The sequence below is a fragment of the Ambystoma mexicanum genome, chromosome 2q (genome assembly GCF_040938575.1).
Source record: "Ambystoma mexicanum isolate Mex_15411 chromosome 2q, UKY_AmexF1_1, whole genome shotgun sequence".
NCBI lineage: Eukaryota > Metazoa > Chordata > Amphibia > Caudata > Ambystomatidae > Ambystoma > Ambystoma mexicanum.
In genome coordinates this window covers 543,174,646-543,193,152 of record NC_090924.1, presented here as the reverse complement: position 1 = coordinate 543,193,152, position 18,507 = coordinate 543,174,646, and the positions used below count along the sequence as shown (strand labels likewise).

Sequence of the window (18,507 nt, the reverse complement as noted above, 5' to 3'; positions counted from 1 at the left end):
TACCCGGACCTTCTTCATCTGTCAGTGGTTCGCGGTCTCCTCTTCCAGACTTGATATCCAGAGAAGGAGGGGCAATCCTGCACCAGAACCCAGCTTCCTTGAACCTGTCAGCCTGGCTCCTGCAGCCTTGGGAGTTTAGGCATTTCCTGCTGCTTTTGGAATGCAGGAAGATTCTAGCCAAGGCCAGGGTTTTGTCTACACTTGCATACTTTAAACACAAGTGGAAGCGCTTTACAGAGTGGTGCCAGTCACAGGAGATCTCTCCACAGCATGTCACAGCACCGCATCTTCTACCATAGCTTCTCTTGCTTGCTAAGGCTGACCTTGCTCATGCATCTATCGAAGTACTTAGCCACCATGTCCTGGTACACCCAGGCTCCAGGCATGCTCTCCCTGTGGTCTCACAGGCTCATGAATGAGTTCCTCAGGGGCCTCTTCAGAACATTCTCTTAGGTGAAGACTCCTGCCCTGGTGTGGGAGTTGAATGTGGTCCTCCAAACCGATGGGTGCTCCATTTGAACCTATGCATCTGACATCTTTGAAATTCCTCTCGTGGAAGACCACTTTCCTAGTGGTGATCACCCCGGCCAGGGGTGTTGGAGAAATCCAAGCTCTATCCTGTAAGCCTCTATATTTGTCTTTCCACCAATCCAAGGTTGTAATGAAAACTCACCCATCCTTTATGCCAAAGGTCCCATCTGACTTTCCTTTAAACAAACTTTTGGTCTCATCAGTTTTCTTTGGATACCGTTCTATGCCTGCTGAAAGGTCCTTGCATTGATTGGACATGTCGCATGCCTTGAAATTCTATGTGGTGTGCACTAAATATTTTCCAAAGACTTCAACTTTTCATCAATTTTGGAGCTTTGGGGCATGGGATGGACGTTTCGAAGGCTTCCATCTCCAGGTGGCTCTCCAGCTGTATAATGCATCGCCATCAATTGGCTAACTAACCATTGCCATGCCGGACAAGATCCCATTCGACCAGAGCGATCTCTTTGGCTACTGAGTTCCTCTCTGGTGTTCACCTGTTGAATATCTGCAGGGCTGCCTACGTAGGGGTCTACTCAACCGTCATGAGATTGTACTGTGTCGACAGATTCCAGGGAGGAGTCTCTTGTCACACAAGTGGTGCTTCGCAGCCTGTTTGCTTGAGGTGAGTGTGTTCCAGGTGTAAGTTGTATTGCTTTTGTTGAGCCTTGCCATCTCCCTTGGTTGTGTATATGTACTGCTGGGTAATCGTATTCGAAGCATGTGAATCCATGCAAGACCGCATGCTGGCGAAGGAAGAAGTTACTTACCTCTAACTGAAGACACTCACAGATGTCGAATGGACACAAGTTTTGCTTTGCACTAAAAAGATCTTCAGGAACTCCAGATTTAAATTTACACACTGTGCATGCATGACCCCTCACAGGATATCGTTCCAGGGAGCAGGAGACCGGCCAAGCCCCAGATGTGCAGTTTATGTAGCAGACATCTGTTAGGAAAGATGTCTTAATTGTGGGTAATTTTCCTTCCATGTGGCAACCCCTAAACTTTTTGCTGTTTTTTTCACCATGATCTAGACTTTGCCAGAGAAGTGCAGCCTTCTGCCGCACTCCTCTGGGCTTTCGCTCCATTCTTATGGGGAAACTGACATGCCCTTAAGACAGTCAGTACCGGGAAACGTTGTTTTCCGTAGTTTCTTTATCATGTTGCAGCTTTCGTGCAACATGGCACAAGAGGGCACTGTAAGCTAAGTTACTGCTCTCTTGGGTCTCTAGTCTTCTACAGGCCCTAGATACTCTCTTTGGATTGTAAATGAACGGTGCAAGTGAATCACGGACGGGATTGGTGGCAGCGATCGTTTCTTGTGTTTTTGAGCTCCTTTTGGCGTTTTAAGCGCGTTTCTCGCGCTTAGCCCACAATGGTGGCCTGTCTCCCAAAATGGCCAGACCACGAGGCTCTTTGTCCTGTCCGCTGACCGTCCTGCCCCCTTCACCTCCCCCAGGTGGAGCCGACCCAGGGCCTTCCTTATTTGGGCATGTACTTTCCCGCGAAACACAGATGTTTTTGCGGGCTTCTACAGACCTGCTGTGTGCCTCCAGGATGGGGGCTGGGGTGTCTGGTCCCAATACATATCCTGGGTGCCAGAGAGTCTAGGGTGGTGTGAATGCCTGGGACCCCTGTGGTCCGTGATAAGGTCCACAGATGGTGTGAGTGTTTTATGAGCGGATCTCCCATTGGGTCCCCTCCGTTTTGGCGCGAAGGAAACCGTGGATAAGAGGGGGCTGGAAACGCAACTACCATGTCGATCTCCTGAGTTCTCATGAACAAAGGAATACAGGAGCCAAGTAGCCTGCAACCACGAGGCTGAACCGAGGAATCGCTGGTGACCCGCTGAAGGACTGCTCCTCTGCACTGCTGTCGCTTTGTGAAACCCTTTCTACCTCTGATCGAACGAGAAGGCCTGCACTGGTACTTCGACCCTTGGAATAGTGGGAACAACTATTCTCGGCATCTTCACCATCTCCTGCACGTAAACCTTCGGAAGTGTCTCTGGGCCATCCAGCAGACTGACCAGCCTACCCAGGAGCCTTGCTCTGTAACCGCCGTCAGGTTGTGTTGTATTACGAGTCCTTGTCACTCTCACACGATTCGTACACTTGGCATTCCCAGGTCTGAAGTGAGTAGTGTACATTTGGCTGAAATACACACGGCCGCTCCGTTGCCCTGCTATGGTAACAAACTGTGCGGGTTTGCTGCGTTTGGGACGCCCTCAACTCAACTTCTGCTGCTGCAGAATCTACACGACGACGAGACGTCCCCTGCTCCTATCTGAACCTGCCAGAACTGAAACTGACGCGGAGAAGCCTGGGTCTGCTTGCATCGGGGACCGGTGAGTAGCATCGCTAGGAACTGGTCGCCCTCCTGCAGGAGCCCATAGCTTTTTCCCCGCTGTGTCTAACAGCACGCCTTTCCGTACTCGCGCTCTGCTTCTGCCCACAGTGGAGGCTGCTCTTGAGTCGCGGAGCTCTGTTCATCTTCATTTGTTCACCGAACTAAACTGCCTGATTCCCTCGAAGAGACTCCCCTTTTTGCCCGTTGGCACCAGCGTGTGCAGATACTTTTGAGCACAAGGCTCCACTCTTTGTAGGGCTTGGACTTCCTTTTAGCTAGGTGCCTCTGAAGGCAGACTGGGTCTAATTATTATTCGCACTGCCTGTTTTCCTCCACATCTAGGTGGTCTACACATTTCGTGCGTCTAACTCGTTAGACTGGTTTGTATTTGTATATATATTGTATTGGTTTGGTATGTGTTGGTTTACTGGAGTTTTATTGTGATTTCTCGCTACGGTCAATGTTACAAAGGCCTTGTAATAAATGTGTATATATTTTTAATATAACACCTGTTTGGAGTAATTTGTAAGTGTCCTTGCTTTGTGTGCTCATTGCAGGCTTTCAGTCACCCTCACCCCTCTTGAGACCTAGTCTTGACCGCCGCGATCGCTACCTTGATTGGTCTGGCTTGTCCAGAGGTTACCCTGTTCCAAGAAACTAGGCTGGCCTTCTGAACCTCTGCGCCTCTAGGACAGAGTTCAGAAATCCATCTTATCAACATCAGGCACTTGTTTTGAATTGACCCAGTGATCATAAAGTTCTGCCTGATAGTTGCAGAAAAAGTGGCCAGGAGTGGGATAGAGTCACACATGGACCCCAGAGGCCTGATTGTTGTGGTTGTTCCCGAGGGGGAAGAAGCACATGGCACACCTCACTAGGATGAAGGATCTAATCTGTGTGTTAGCTAAGTGCAGAAATGCAATGGCCTGGAAGTTGGCGGATGGCCCTAGGATTGAAGCATGGAGGGCAGATTTGAAGAGTTGGGTGATGGCAGAGACCTCAGTGTGGTACAGAGCATTATATAGAGGGATGAGAGAAGTGAGCACAGACGTAGCTGCTTAGAGCACACTGACGCATGGAATGTCCCCCCCCCCGTTCCCCTCGTCTCCTCATATTAAACCCCTGTGAACATGTGCAGCTAGAGCATCACTTTCTGTCCAGCACTACTGCGCCTGACAGGCAAAACTCCCTGGTTATTTTCTACGTAGTGGAGGATGGAATATGTGAGACGGCTGCTGGAGCGTAATCCATTCTGCTGAAGACTGATAGAGAGAGAGAGAGAGAGAAGAAAAATATTTTGGTGGGTGATGTGATGAGGGGCAGGGTGCCATAATTATAAACCATTTGTATTGATTTTTATAAAAGAAACAATAGAGCAAAAGAAAAATGTCAATATGGTTAATACTTCACCAACAACAACAGTGGCAGTACTCAAGTCGTATCCTTTACCCCTCCCACTCTCTCATCCCCCAATTCCCTTGTACTCAATCCCTTCCCCACGAAAGACTCATGTTTCAGATATGTTGTTCCTTCTGCATAAAATCTTCCTGCCTTTCTAAGTGAAGTGTGTGTGCTTCTCGTGTCAACCCTCCAAGTCCTATTTGCCCCATATTATTTAAAATTTTCCTGGGCAACCGCCGTTCCTGTACGCTACCTCTTCGAGAGTGCTGCAGTGATCCATCCCTTCCTTCCACGTAGCCACTGTAGGTACCTTTGCGACCCTGCCATTTAGTCGCCAGATCTCTTTTCGCTACCTTCATTGCCTTGTGTATGAGGAGCTTGTTTGCACCCTCCCCCGAGCTCACAACATCTCCAGATTATGAAGAAAGTTCTTTTTGGGGCATTGTGGTATCTTGTACTCCAGCAGCCAGTTCAGTACCATCAAACCATTTCCCAGTACACTCTTTTTGTGCAACCCTGTAGTGGGTGAAAGAAGGGCCACACTGCTCTCTTACATTTCAGACATATATCATCCTCCGTCCTACCCATCTTGTGCAGGCCAACCCTAGAATACTACGCTCTGGGTAGTATCTTGAGTTGCACCAGACTTAATCTTGTTGACCTATTGGCCTCCCTCACCTCTATTTGCACTTCCACCAATTCTTCCTCTAGCGTCCCAGATCTAACTCTGACCAGCTTTAGTTACGTAAAGTTATTAATTGCCTGGTACAGTATTGTAATTGCTTTCTTTTCCATTTTGTCAGTGAGAAGGTTCCCTTCTAGGTGTATGTGGTCCAGGATATCCATCCCTCTCCCGAGTTGGGTCTGCATTGCATGTGGTAGGTGCGCGTGCGTGTATAGATCGCTTTGCCTCTGGCCATATTGTTCGCATAATGTTGGAAATGTTGTGAGTCTCTCCTCAATTAGGATGACTCCCACTGTAATAATCCTGCTGCTTGACCACATTGGCTGCCTTCCCAGTTTATATACTTCCTGGATAGTTGGGTTCGCCCTCAACAGAAAACACTTAGTGATAATGCCCTTGCACCCCATTGAGTTAGGGGACATCTCTTCTCATTTTGTTAAACTGTTATTTAACACACTGTGGGAGGCAGCAAATGATAAAAGCATAAAAGCATAACATCTACAATTCAACAGCAGCAGGTGACGGAATCCATCATAATACCCATCCTTATCATAGGTAATACACGTTGCAACTTTCGACTCTTCCCCACCCATTGTACCAACCCAAATATCGCCCAAAACAAACAGTTCTACAGCAACGATAAGTGAAGCATCAGAGGAGGTTTAGCAACCACAACAGGATAGTTCTCTGCGAAGTCAATAAATGGTTTCCAGACAATGGCATATTTGGCATATCGCCCTTCACACAGCGCCATAATCTTTTCTGCAACCAGGGTTTCCCATATTTTGACTCAACACATTTGGATCACTAGGCCATCGGCTGATTTTCAGTTCCAGGCAATGGTCAGTTTTTGTCATGATGCCTGCCCCCGGAAGACCAGACCAGGCCCAGCAGCCACGGAAGCAGGCATCATGCCACTTGGAGCATGCCCAAAAGCCCCAGTTAGGGGCTGTTTGGGTGCAGTCCTGGCGCCTATGGCGCCAGGCTCTTTATTGATAACTTACCTGAAGGAGACCATGCTGCATACTCACCTGAGGCAGACCATGCTGCATGAAGACTCAAGCCAAATGAGGCTTAGGAGGGACTATTTTACTGAAGGGACTATTTTGTGACTTGGGTGGGGCTGTGGAAGAATACTTACCTGGATCTTCTTCCAAGGCTATTTAAACCACGCCCGGAGAGCCACACGTGCTTCGCGTTATTATGCTTGCTGCAGCGTAACGCTCACCGTGTTTTCAGCAGCTCCAGTCTTCAGCCACGCCCGCTTCAGTCCTGTGACTCCTGAAATAAGAAGAAAAGAAGGATAAAGGTTAGAACAGGAGTTTTAACTTTAATCCTTACCTGAATCCTGATCCATTTCGTCACGGAGCTGAAAGACAGAAGTCTTTGAAGCATCGCTTCGCATTCCTACGGCGCCGCGCTGAACTCACCTGCTTGGCGGTACTTCAGCATTCCATTACGCTCTCTCCATCTCGCGGCCGCCCTCCGACACCTAAGGAGACAAAGACAGCAATGTGAGCAAGGGGACTCTCTTAGGCTATACAAGCTACCCCCAAGGACTTACCTGATTTACCATGGGAGGTACTCACCTCATCTCGGGTCGGCGCAGTCAACTCTGCTTCATCGCCGTACCCCGGCCCCTAAGGGGAGAAAGCAAAGACAATACCAGTTACCCCCCACAAAACTTACCTGATGTACCACAGGGGTCTCACCTCATTTCGGGTCGGCACAGTCAACTCTGCTTCATCGCCGTACCCCGGCCCCTAAGGGGAAAACCACAATAGACTTACCTGAATCTAACCAATTGCCATTTGGAAATCTTAGAGTGGATTAATCGGCAACCTGCAAGGAATCGGACAGAGTGAAGATCAGACATTTGAACTCTTATGAACAATTGGACTTTAGAGTCAATACTGGAACTCACAATTCCTCTACGCCAGTGAAGTAACTGGTCATCAACGCGCCCCTGCGGTCGACGCAGGATGGAGAGCTCATCCTTCCAAACCATCAGGTGAGACTAAGGAGGGGACATCAAGAGTGATCTGTGGGAAGACAACGGGAGTGGGGAAGGTGGGTTGACACTCAATTCCACGGGTGGTTAATTCCTCTTCTCCTTTGCAGAAGAATATTCTTGCGAGCCAGACAAACCAGGCTGAGCGGGCCAGTCCAGTCAGTCATCTCAGCGCTACACGTCATGCTGGTGCAGCAGCCCAGTTCCGGTCGACGCCCCCGTGGGAACCAGGTGAGTGTAACAGTTTTACAGACAAAAGGAGATGCCCAATTAAGGTGGCAATAGTGCCCCTAAGAGAAAATTGTCCTGCCCTCACATCCCCCAGTATTATCGCACACGGTTCCATCAAGAGCGATAACCCTGTGATGTCCTTAATTTTGGAGAGCAACTCCTTCCAGAAGAGATTCACCTTACCACACAGCGACACCATGTGGAAGAGAGAGCCTACAGCGTTGTAACCCCGCCAACAAGAAGCAGAGTAATTAGCTGATATATGATGCAACCTTTCCGAGGTGAGGTACAACTGTTAGAAACCGGAAGGTGTATCGCCCCTCTAGTCCCCAGAGATCTGTCATCCAGGTGGCAAAGACACAGCCATCGCTTTTGGATCCACTTCCTGGGGGTGGACCGGTGCTGGGAGATCACCTGGGTGTGAGGTGTTAGGGGGGGGACTCTGGATGGTGAGACACGGTATCACCTTCCTTATAACACCTTTACCCCATCCTACCAAGTAGTATATTTAGGAACTCCAACCCCTATGCCCTCCCCCCCTTTACAACATGAACACTTTCTCACGGACAGCCCCCTATGAGAGAAAACAGACCAATACATGAGCTGTATACCTGCGTATCCCAATACAATGGTCAGCCAATTACTGACCATCACACACACACACATACCTGACTTCCATTAAGCTTCCCCACACAGATATGTGCATGAGAGCACCCCATGAGCGAGGGGAAGCACACGAGGAAACAGCAGTTTCAAGATGGAAGTTTAACAAGAGGAGAAAGACGGCAAAACAGAAGGGGATTGCAAGGAGGGAAGTTCCCTTGACCTTTTCGACAAGGAACTGTTGCTTTCATGAGCCCTCGAGATTAGAAAGCCTAAAGCCAGGAAAAAGGCTGAAGAATCCTGCATTGTGTGTCAGAGATACCCAGAGCCCTACCGCGTCAAGAATCCACACGGGGAGAATTATCAGCCGCCATGGTACTGTCCTTGACTCCCAAGAACAAAGCAGCATCCGGGAAATTAACAGACAGTGTGTTGGGGAGACTGATAGAAGACCGGTCTGTGTTGAACCCAAGGTTGCAAGCGGCAACATTGTATGGTGAGCAGCACATTGTTTGAAATACGTGTGATAAACGATAAAGTTGAACTGCTGATGAGTGATTGAACTTTGAAACAAAGATACGATACCTTTGATCGAGTGGTCCAGCACCACGTGGGTGATCAATCGAAGGGCTCTTTAAGGTATCCAACTGAAAAGTGAAAGAGTTGTAGAGAATTGTGAATCAAAGTGGTCTGCGATGAGTCGAGCAAAACCCTGCGCACAATCAAAGGTTTTCGATGTTGATAGAGTAAAGAACATTTATGACAAAGTTGGTAAAGTTCATCCGAGCCCGGCAGAGGGAGATCAATTGAAAGATTTGTGTTAAAGTGGGTCTGAGCTTGGTCCTTCCACAGTGACCCGTTGCATTTCCACTTTGATCCCTTATGTGGGGGACCTGCCCATTCTAGGTCTACCGTGACTGTCATGGTCGGACCATGTGATCGGGGAGATCTCTGAGCGCATTGCCACCTCCCACAGCCCACCCGTGATATACAAATAGTTGATCCTGGTGAATGTCCTATGAGTAGTTGAATAGAAGGTATACCCTTTCTCGTTCGGGTGGAAACCTCGCAATGCATCTCTCCCATAAACATCAAACATTTAATGATCCCCGCCCGACCCCCATCCTGTGGGTCTCTTGTTTCAGGATTCCCCAACTGCCCAGAGTTTAATGTCTGCCGAGTTTAATGTCTGCCCAGAGGTTGAAATCTCCCCCCAGTAGTACATGCCCAGAGGCCTCCAACATTATTTTCAGAAGTGTTCTCTGCAAGAAATGGGATTGGCCCGTATTCGGGGAATATACCTTTGCCAGTGCAAATGATACTTTCTGCATGTTCCCCACCAACATAAAAGCTCTGCCTTCAACGTCTGCCCATACCTTCATCACTTGCAAATTCATACCTTTCCTGACAAGAATCCTCACACCCGCCTTCCTCAGGGGGCTTGAACCCCAGTATTCCACCCCTTATCTTGGACCCAGGATCCTACGTTCCTCTCCTCATGACTATTTGGTTTCTTGCAGAAACAACACGTCTAGTCTGGCCCTTCAAAACTCTCTGGCTACTAGAGACCTTTTTCGTAGGTGAGTTCAACCCCTTGACATTTAGTGTCCCCGCCCTCAGGACGCTATTCTTTTAAGAGCTGAAATCTGCCGCCATTTTTTACGTAACATATCCGATGGGGTCCTGGTAAGCCCCGGCGGCCAAGCAATTAATTCACTGCAAACATCCTAAGTCGTAGTTTGTTTTAAGAAGACCCCATTCCTACCCTGTCCCCCCACTCCCAACCCATACTCTCCCCTCCCCCGAAAAGGCATCCAGTACTACCAGGTTAACATCACCAGGCGGAATTCGGACCACCAGCGGGAACCATATATCACTAGGTCCCTCCATGTAACAACCTTGTTAACGTTGAGCCCCCCCCCCATTGTCTGTCCTCCACCCGCTCCATTTAACAGCAAAAAGAAAAACACACAGGTTCAAAAGTCCCCAACAATTCTTTCAGTGGGCGCTCTTCATCTGCCATTACCTCAACAGATTCGATATAATCTGGGGCTCCCCCGATCTCCATTCCTTACTGACTAGGTTCCCCAATACCACTTAGGCCCAAATTTACAACAGCAGCATTAGTTTGGGCGTCAATACTCAGCCTGGCTTTTGTGCAGCCAAAATGTTTGGGTCTGCTGAGAATCTCCAAAATATCGCAAGAGCCAACCTTCTCACAATGAATCTGGGACATTCAGAAGTTAGTCTTGGCCTGATGTTCCCACCCCGGGACTCGCCCATAGTTCTGCACCAGCAAAACCATTTACTTACGGGGTACCAAGGTTCTTACGATCGATGCTCTCCCACTTTCAGAATTTTAGCCACCTGTCCCTGGGGAGGCATTCATTCTCTTGTATTTTCTGGAGCTCGGAATGCTTCTCCGTCTTGGCCCTTGCATCCGCCATTGTCTGTTATCGTACCGCCTTCTGTCTGGTTTCTGCTCATTTTCCTGATTGCCCAAACATTTGTCGATGCAGTTTCTGATGTCTCTCTCCGTCCTTAGCCTCTCCTTTCGTCCCTCCAGTTCAAATGTAAGAGAGAATGGGTAGCCCCATCTGTAGCGGATTCCTTGATCATTCGTCAGGGGCATACACATTTGTCTCAGGGCTAAGGTCAGTGAGGACAAGTCTTGGAAGATCGCCACTCTGGCTGCGTCAAAGGTGACTGGGCCACTGCGTTTCGTCTTTTCCAAGATTCTGGCCCTGTCACTGTAAATGTGGAACCGAACTAGGACGGTCCGCGAGCCGCCGGCAGCTCCCCCTGCTCTGTGAATCCTGTTGAGTTTTGCCTCATCGATGGAATCCTCTTCAAATAAGATCTTCATAATGTCGTGGCGCGTCCTTCTTAGGTCTTAGGTCACCCTTCCTCTCTGGGATCCCAAATATTCTCAAGTTGTTCCACCGTTCGCGATTTTTCAAATCGTCGATCTTTAGGCGGAATTCTTCTTCCCGGGTCTCTGTCAGCTATCCTCTGATCCATCTGTGTCTCGAGAGTGTTGAGGGAGGTCTGGTTGTTCTCAACACCTTTGAGTCTCTCTTCCCTTTATCGATCCTCTGGGTGATTTTGTTGACCTTTCCCCCAATGTCTGCTCTCATATTTTTGATTTTGTCCAACAAAGCTACCACATCTCCTTTGGTTGCGGTGGAGTCAGTGTGCCATGTTGTTTCTGCTGGATTTCGAATTCTGTCCGAATTGAGGTGTACTTGAAAGTGGCTAACTTCTCCCTTATTTCCATGTACTAGGATTCCGGTGCCTGCGTGTCGGCCTCTGGCCTCTTCGTGTATTATCTCTTCATCTTCAAACAATCCTCACCCTCACAGTATGATGGTTTGCACAGCAGTCTGGGTTCTTCTCATTTTGGATGTTCGTTCCAGTGGCCTTGTGGCAGGCCCATGCCCCTTTGCTGGGGGCCCACACCACAAGAGAGGTACAGGGCCAAGGGGTAGGTAGTGGTTCTCCTTTCCAGGGATTTGATTGTAGTTGCTTGAGTTGTCTCACCCCGGGTTTCTGAAGGAGGCACACTCCCCAATGCTTGGGGCCCAACCCTTCAAAACTCTGCCTTTCTTGGATTGTCATTGCAGGTGCCTTCGTTAAACTCTGCGTAAGCCCTCGAAAGAGGGCACACGCCCCAAAACTGGGGGCCCAACCCTTCGATACTCCTGTTCAGTCTGCGGGGGTCAGTAGTTGCACAGGTGTGTATCCATACGGTAATCCGGTCACAATATGAGTGAGGGAGCTTGTGACAAGCTATGGTGGCCAAGCTAGAATCCCTGGTATCTGGACAGTCCTCCCGCGGTGTCCACCCCCTAAGGGGCCAGTTATCCTTTATATTTAGGAGTGAAGCAGTCTCGAGGTATTCACCCCTGGGCCACCGGGGTATCACCAACTCCCCAGAGCGTTGCTCATGCCCCAGGTCACTGTTTATTTTGCCCTTGGCCGGTAGTGCCTATTCTCCCCTGTGCCCTGGAGGCGCTACTGCTTGAAGTCTATGGCGCAAAGGCGAAGTTCCACCCTGCAGTGGCCACTTCCGTGCTGTTGCTTGGGGAAGAGGGGGATTTATTTCCTGAGTTTGTTTCTATGTGAAGGTTGTGTCAATTTCCCCCTGATCAAGTATCGCTTATCTCCTTTGTGTGAGGCCGTCTCTTTTCGGAAGTGATTGGGTGTGTTGTTGGTCTCACTGGTTTAGATCTTCTGTAGCTCTCCAGCCCTGAGCCTTTCAAATTGCTCGCCTGGCTGCTAGGAGGCTTCAAAGTGAGGGTTTCAGATTCATGTACTCAAGCCGTGGACGGGCTGTCGACCAACCTCTCCTCGGCCCATGATACCGGGCCTGCGGGGCCTCCAAATCCACAATGGGGGGCACGGTTCTATTAGTTGCGTGCCTTCTGTGGGTGTGGGATGTTACCTACTGTAGCCAGGTCTCAATTATTTATTTCTGTGGGGGCACTCCTGTTAATGTACGCCCGGGCCTCTTAGTCTGCTCTTTCAGTGATGCAGGGGCACCAGTCTTGGCCCTAATAGATGTGGGGAGTAAACGGCGATGAGACAACCGTATTTATATCAACCAGCTACAACCCGGCAGACCAGTTATAATTACCCCTGCTCATGGGAATCAAGAAGTATGCTGCAGGACCGGGGGACAAAAGAAACTATGAATTCAGCAATAATACTGGGCTTGTCTGAAGAAACTATAATAGGCACAGACTTTGCAGGGTTTGGGGAGTTAATATGGGGTATCAACACCACAAGTGCCTACTCCTCCGTAGCTACATGGGAGGAGAGGGTTTCCATGGTAATAACCCTGTTTGCCAGTAGCAGGAAAATTCTAATGGGGGAAGTCATAAACATAAGGGTAGAAGGGAATGTAATGAATGCTGAGATGTTGTGACTTCCCCCCGTGGGGGAGATGCTTCCTATGAGGCCAGGGAGATGAGGCCACTACTTGATAGTCCCACTGGGGGTGGACATCCGGTGTTCTCTCCATTGGCTGTCCTCCTTTGGTTTGTAAGTTTGTCCAAGGTTTGTTCCATTTTGTGAGACTAGAGTATCGCTCTCGGTTCTCCAGAGTAATCTGCATGTCTCCACACTTCTTCATGCCAGTATATTCTCATGAAGTCTTCATTAAGTCATCCTTACTCTTCCTCTTCTCACTTGGTGGTGGGCTTTCAACTTCACACAAGTGTGTGATAAAGAGGGGTGACTAAAGTGATAGGAGGATGGATAGGAGATGGGTGGAGGACTGATATATCACATTCTCCCGAGATGTCCTCCCTGATGCCGGGACTGCAGAGTCTCTCCCCATGAGACCCTCCTGCTGAGTACAACCTCCAGGGGGGACTAATGGGTAGCAGCCTTACCTCCCAGTTCTCATGAGAAGGGGCTCCCCTGGGGGAGAAGTGACAACATCTCGGGATTCGTAACAATATACACAATCACACAGGAGCAGGTGGAACCCTGCCTACAAATCCACAGCCGTGCAGCATTTAAGGTTTCGGCAGCCGGCCTAACAGGATTGCCATCCAAACTACTTTACGTTAAGACACATCCACAAGGATGTACATGGGGCACTCTGGTAGAATCCTTTAAACTTTATACTGGGTACTATGCCAACTGACAAGAACAATTGTATAGTACGCACATCTAAGTGACATCATTGGTAATATGATACTAAGGGCCTGATTCATGGAATGTTTTCCTATAGGATTGCGCCATTATAAAACACTTCCATGAATCAGGCCCTAAGTGTTTCAGGGTTATATGGAGTGTTTTCAGGTGCAGTGGAGAAATGTGCACCTCTGGCACACAAAGCTGCTGCTACGACAAAAGTAAAAAAGTGGTGGTGGATAGTCCCGTCCCCTGCACACCATAGATACTGGACATATCCAGTCAGTAGTTGATTTGATTAACAGTACATTTCATTAGTTACATGTGAATAGTTAAAAAAATGAATAGCATGAATCAGTCGCACAGCTGCAGCACTCCAAAGGAATCCGCAGACGACGGACCGTCAATCTCCTTTTTATAGGTCCTGAAGAAGGTGGCAACATGCTGGAATACCGGAACCCATCAACCGACCATGACTAGTGATATCCTTTTAATTAAACAGGGGTACATCGCTGAGAACTGGCAGACTACCAGGATATTTTCGGACATACCTGGGTTGTAGTTTTTACAGTACATTGTAGGATACACACCTGAGATAAGTGGCATAATAACGTTATATAGAGCACTTTGCTCATGGTATCCTTGTTTTATGACAGGAAACCAGTTCTCTGTTTTTTTAGTGACACAAAGAGACACCAGGAAGACACCTTGGAGCAAGACCTAGCACAAGAAAGTTTTGTTATTCACTGAAATGGTAATAGTGCAGTTTAGGAATAGGGAGATCTCTTCTGTCAGTTTACCATTAGGGCTCTGTTTCAAAGTGTTGGGATCGTCCACCCCTTTGTTGCAATAAAAATAGACACCCCATGAGTGGAGGAACCCCAATTGCATTATAATTATTGACCTTCTGTATTGTAGCATTCACCACAACAGGACCATGCTGTCGTAGCATGCTCTCCCAATCGCACCACCTTCATATGATTCGTAGTTTAGTCAAGCGCAGATAAGCAGACTGGCTTTGCTGAAGGCATCCAACTGGCTCCTGTGTTTGGACAGGATATATGAGGGCAGTCTTATTATAGATGCTCTGAGGGTGTCTCATCTCACCAAGTCAGCCTCTGTAGCCCTCTATGTGAGGTGAAAACAAGCTATCAACAAGTTTAGCGGAGGTGCCCAGAAACATCTTATGTTTTCTTCTACACCCTGATAGCTTTTCTAAGCAGAAACTGTGATTACCTGAATGGGAAAAGTATGTCTTCATCCAACTGTGCACTGGGCTCCTAGTTGGACAATCTCTCACGCTTAGTTTTACCGTGAGGTAATGAGGCAATGGTTGAAGCTGGGGATGTCCCTGAAATCCTCTGACAGACTTATACAAAAGCAGCCTTCAACAACTCTAACTTCCTGAGGTCGGGCTGTTCCCTGATGCCATCTCAAGTATAACCAGTGTTAGGATCCCAGCGTGTGCAAAGACAACGGCAAGTTGTGTCAAAAGCTGCTCCGAGCAACATGGCAGTGTTCTATTTTGAGGCAAGGAATTAATGCAATTTTGAGTGCAATCTGGCTCCTGTTTTTCTGGTGTATTTTTTTAACACATTGGGTCTCATTAAGAGGTTGGAGGTAGCCTTGCCGGTTTTACCGGCAAGACTACCTCCAAACTCGCATCCGGGTCGGGCACCCACGAATGGGCAATTACCAGGCTATTCCGGCCCAGCCAGACCCGGTAATTGCCCTGTCGCGGGTGCCGGGCGCAGTACATCCCCATTCCCATTTGACCTGATGGGGCTAAATGGGAATGGGGAGGGTGGTAGCACCGGTACTGTTGATAACTGTACCGGTGCTACCATCATGTTCTGCTCGCAGGTGCCGTTACAGCCACCAGGTCAGACCCGGTGGCTGCAAGGGCACCCGCGAGCAGAACTCCTATTATGGCTGTACGGTAGCAACGGTGCCGGTTGCAATACCGGCGCCGTTGTTGCCTTAACGACATACTTGTAATGAGCCCTATTGTTTCTTTTTGATCATCTTGACACATAACTTGTATGGTAGGATTAGTCTCAAGAATCCCAGCAGGAATGCCTTTGTCCATCTTGTAACTTAGAAGTGGAAACACTAGTGCATTTCTCTGTTTTACAAATGTTAAAGTACACAAAGGAATACATGTCTAATACAATCTTTAAGAAGCATGGAGGCCGTACTGTATACGACTGTAGAAATTAGGCCACAGAAGTCCTCTACCCTTTCTGATGTTTTATTTGCAACTGCCTGTTATTTGCGTAGGGCCTGGAAACCGAGACCATTCCTGATGGACAGTCTATGCATTAAGGAAAAGTTTAAACCTGTTGTATAGCAAATATTGCTAGACCCGTATGCATTTATACTGTATTTGATGCTGTCCGTAGTAATGATGCGTACTGGCTGTCTAATATTTAGTTACTGTATATGTGCTTTGCATTTTGGATATTGAGTGTTTTGACAAGATCAAAGCAGTGAATTGAGTGATTGTGAATACTATGTACATCATGTTGCAGTAGGAGTCCTTGACTGCTAGGCTATTACTGAGAAATATCAAACCAAAGCATCATCCCTCAATTTCCTGGTATCTCTGCTGAGCACGCGCAAAGCTGGCAGAGTCTGATACTGGCAGGAGCCAGTAGATGTTTGTGACTGGGAGAGTCTATCCTTCTGGGAGCTTGGAGTTTGTCTATGTGCTAGTGTTGTTTTCAAAGATGTTGGTGGGGGGTTGAGGTTGGTAGGGTACTGCAAGGGGGATACGATGACTGAGGGAAGGGACAACTCAATATGTTACTCCTTAATATGAAAGCTCTTGTCTTGAATCTACCGGCTCAAGCTTCTTTTCTCATACCAGTCTCCTGCAAATCTTAATGTGTTTATGCTTGTTTAAAAAAATGTGTTAAGTGTTTACATTTCATTTTAGGTACCTGTGCAGTCCTGGTTTGATGACATGATGGACACAGAGCTGCTAGATCTTATTCCTTTCTTTGAAGCACTTAGCAGAGAGGAAGATGTTTACAGTATGCTTCATAAACTTTGCAACAGGTAGCCCTCAAGATCCCTGTCGAGCCAACTGTGGGTGCATTGCTGAAGACTTGGACTCAGCGCCTCCTGTTTTTCCCGGCACATCGCCTACAAAACATAAAACTATAGGGGGCCTTCTCTGTCAAATGCGAAGAACATCACTTGTTGGACTTGAGTGTTTATACTGTCAATCGATTCAAGCGAATTGAAGAAGGAAGTTTTTGCCTGTCCAGATTACTTTTATAAAAAGAAAGACAAAATATTTTAAAAGGAACTCTTTTAACTAATTTCATATATGGATGACATTTTTCAGGATTTTTTATCTTGAAACAAACCAAAAAAACGGAACTTGATGATGTTGCCACAGTTGAACTTTGCCTCAGTGCGCGTGTCCTTTGAACTGCGTCCCCCTATGCAGACGTTAAGCCCCTGCATTGGAGCAGTTCAGCTGATTTTAGTTGGTTTTCTAAAGAATGAAGTGCCTTTTCAAATGTTCATTTTAACAACGAACAGAAAAATAACTTTTTGTACTCCGCATATTTCAAGACAAGTTTAGTCTTTTATTGTCTAGATGCTTTGAAAACGGGGTTGTAAACTTTATAAAGCACTATGTATGCTTAAGGACGTATGTTGGACTGGATGCTGGGTGCATGTCTCCATAAATGCTTTACATTATTTCTGATTGAGCATATCCAGAGACATTCTGTCAAATACAAACAAGTTTGGATAGTGTTTTTTGGGGTTTCCTTTTTCTTGGAATTAAAGTTTTCTTTGACACTCTTCATCTTTGCTTGTTTTGCTGCTGTTCTGCCACTGTTTGACAATATCTGCAGTTGTGTATGTCGAATCTAGAAAATATTGAAATTACAAATCTCTCTTTAGTTGCTGCTGAATCCGGGCACTTTATTGAAAAGTGAAATTGTATTCTACTGCATCTGCTTATTCACAACTGCCATTCCTGAGTTGTTGTTTTTATTTGGAGCAAATTTGTAACTCTCATTTACTTGGAAAGTTTTTTTTTAATTTATTGATTTAAAACAATTTTCTTGCAAAGCCCATGTCACTAATCTGGCTACTTTTATAAGCTATGTTAAGAGGGTTTGGTATTTTTAAAATTGCTGCTACTGTGTAGTCACCAATATGGCGTTGACCACAGGCTATTATACTGTTCTTTGCCATTGTGCCTATGCTATGAATACATTTGCTATAAGCTGCAAACTCAGGCAATACATGAAATAGGCATATTAAAATAGTTAACTTTAATGTTGCGTACCTCTCAACTAGCTTGTTGCAGTCCCATACTGCAACAGTTTGCCCATCCACATGATATGTCTATACTTGTATTGGCATCGGCAATGCTGAGCTGCTGCACTGAACTGCTACACTGATTTAATAATTAAACGTGTCATTTGCATAATGATCCTTCTTTTTTTCACAGGTTTTGTTTTCTTGCTCCTTATTTAACTGTGTAACCTAAGTGTCGGACATTTTAGATCTTGGCAGGTTGAGAGGTATGAGGAATTGCACCTGTTCTACATCACACATTTTCAGTATTTTAATCTTGTGATCCCTACCTTATAAATAAAGCACTAGTCATAAAAAGCTCAACCGTTTGTTTCATTGATGCCTTTAGAAGTCAAATAACAAATGATCGATCACCAGAAGTCGACATAGCAAACCAGTATTCTTACCATTCAAATAGGTATGCTCTGCAGGCAGTTTACTATGGGGAACAAACAAGACTAGCATGACTATGCTGGTTGAAAACATGTATAAGAACATGTGGATCCTCAAAGTCCTACTGTTTTCTTTTGTTATTCAAATAGATATATCAAAATAGAGGTTCATATAAAAATATTATTCAAGAAATGTGAACCAGTGATGTGTCAACCTTCATTGATTTGAAAAGTCACTTATTTTCCATTATTGCGCTTTCCGAGGCAGCACAGAAAGTTTAAAGTGTGTGTGTGTGTGTGTGTGCGTGTGTGTTTATACAGAAAGCCACATGTAA

At 46.9% G+C, this 18,507-nt stretch overlaps 1 protein-coding gene across 3 annotated transcripts in view; it reads left to right on the top strand.

The window, feature by feature from the left end:
• CTDSPL (CTD small phosphatase like) overlaps positions 1 to 18,104 on the top strand; it is a 404,110-nt gene extending 386,006 nt beyond the window's left edge. For 2 of the 3 annotated variants that reach the window (XM_069647693.1, XM_069647692.1), the window contains one exon: positions 16,396 to 18,104. In XM_069647693.1, the coding sequence (XP_069503794.1) occupies positions 16,396 to 16,521 (126 nt within the window). In that variant the 3' untranslated portion in view covers positions 16,522 to 18,104. The remainder of the gene's footprint in view (positions 1 to 16,395) is intronic. The other variant, XM_069647694.1, reaches the window with a different exon arrangement.
• Positions 18,105 to 18,507: the final 403 nt, after the last annotated feature.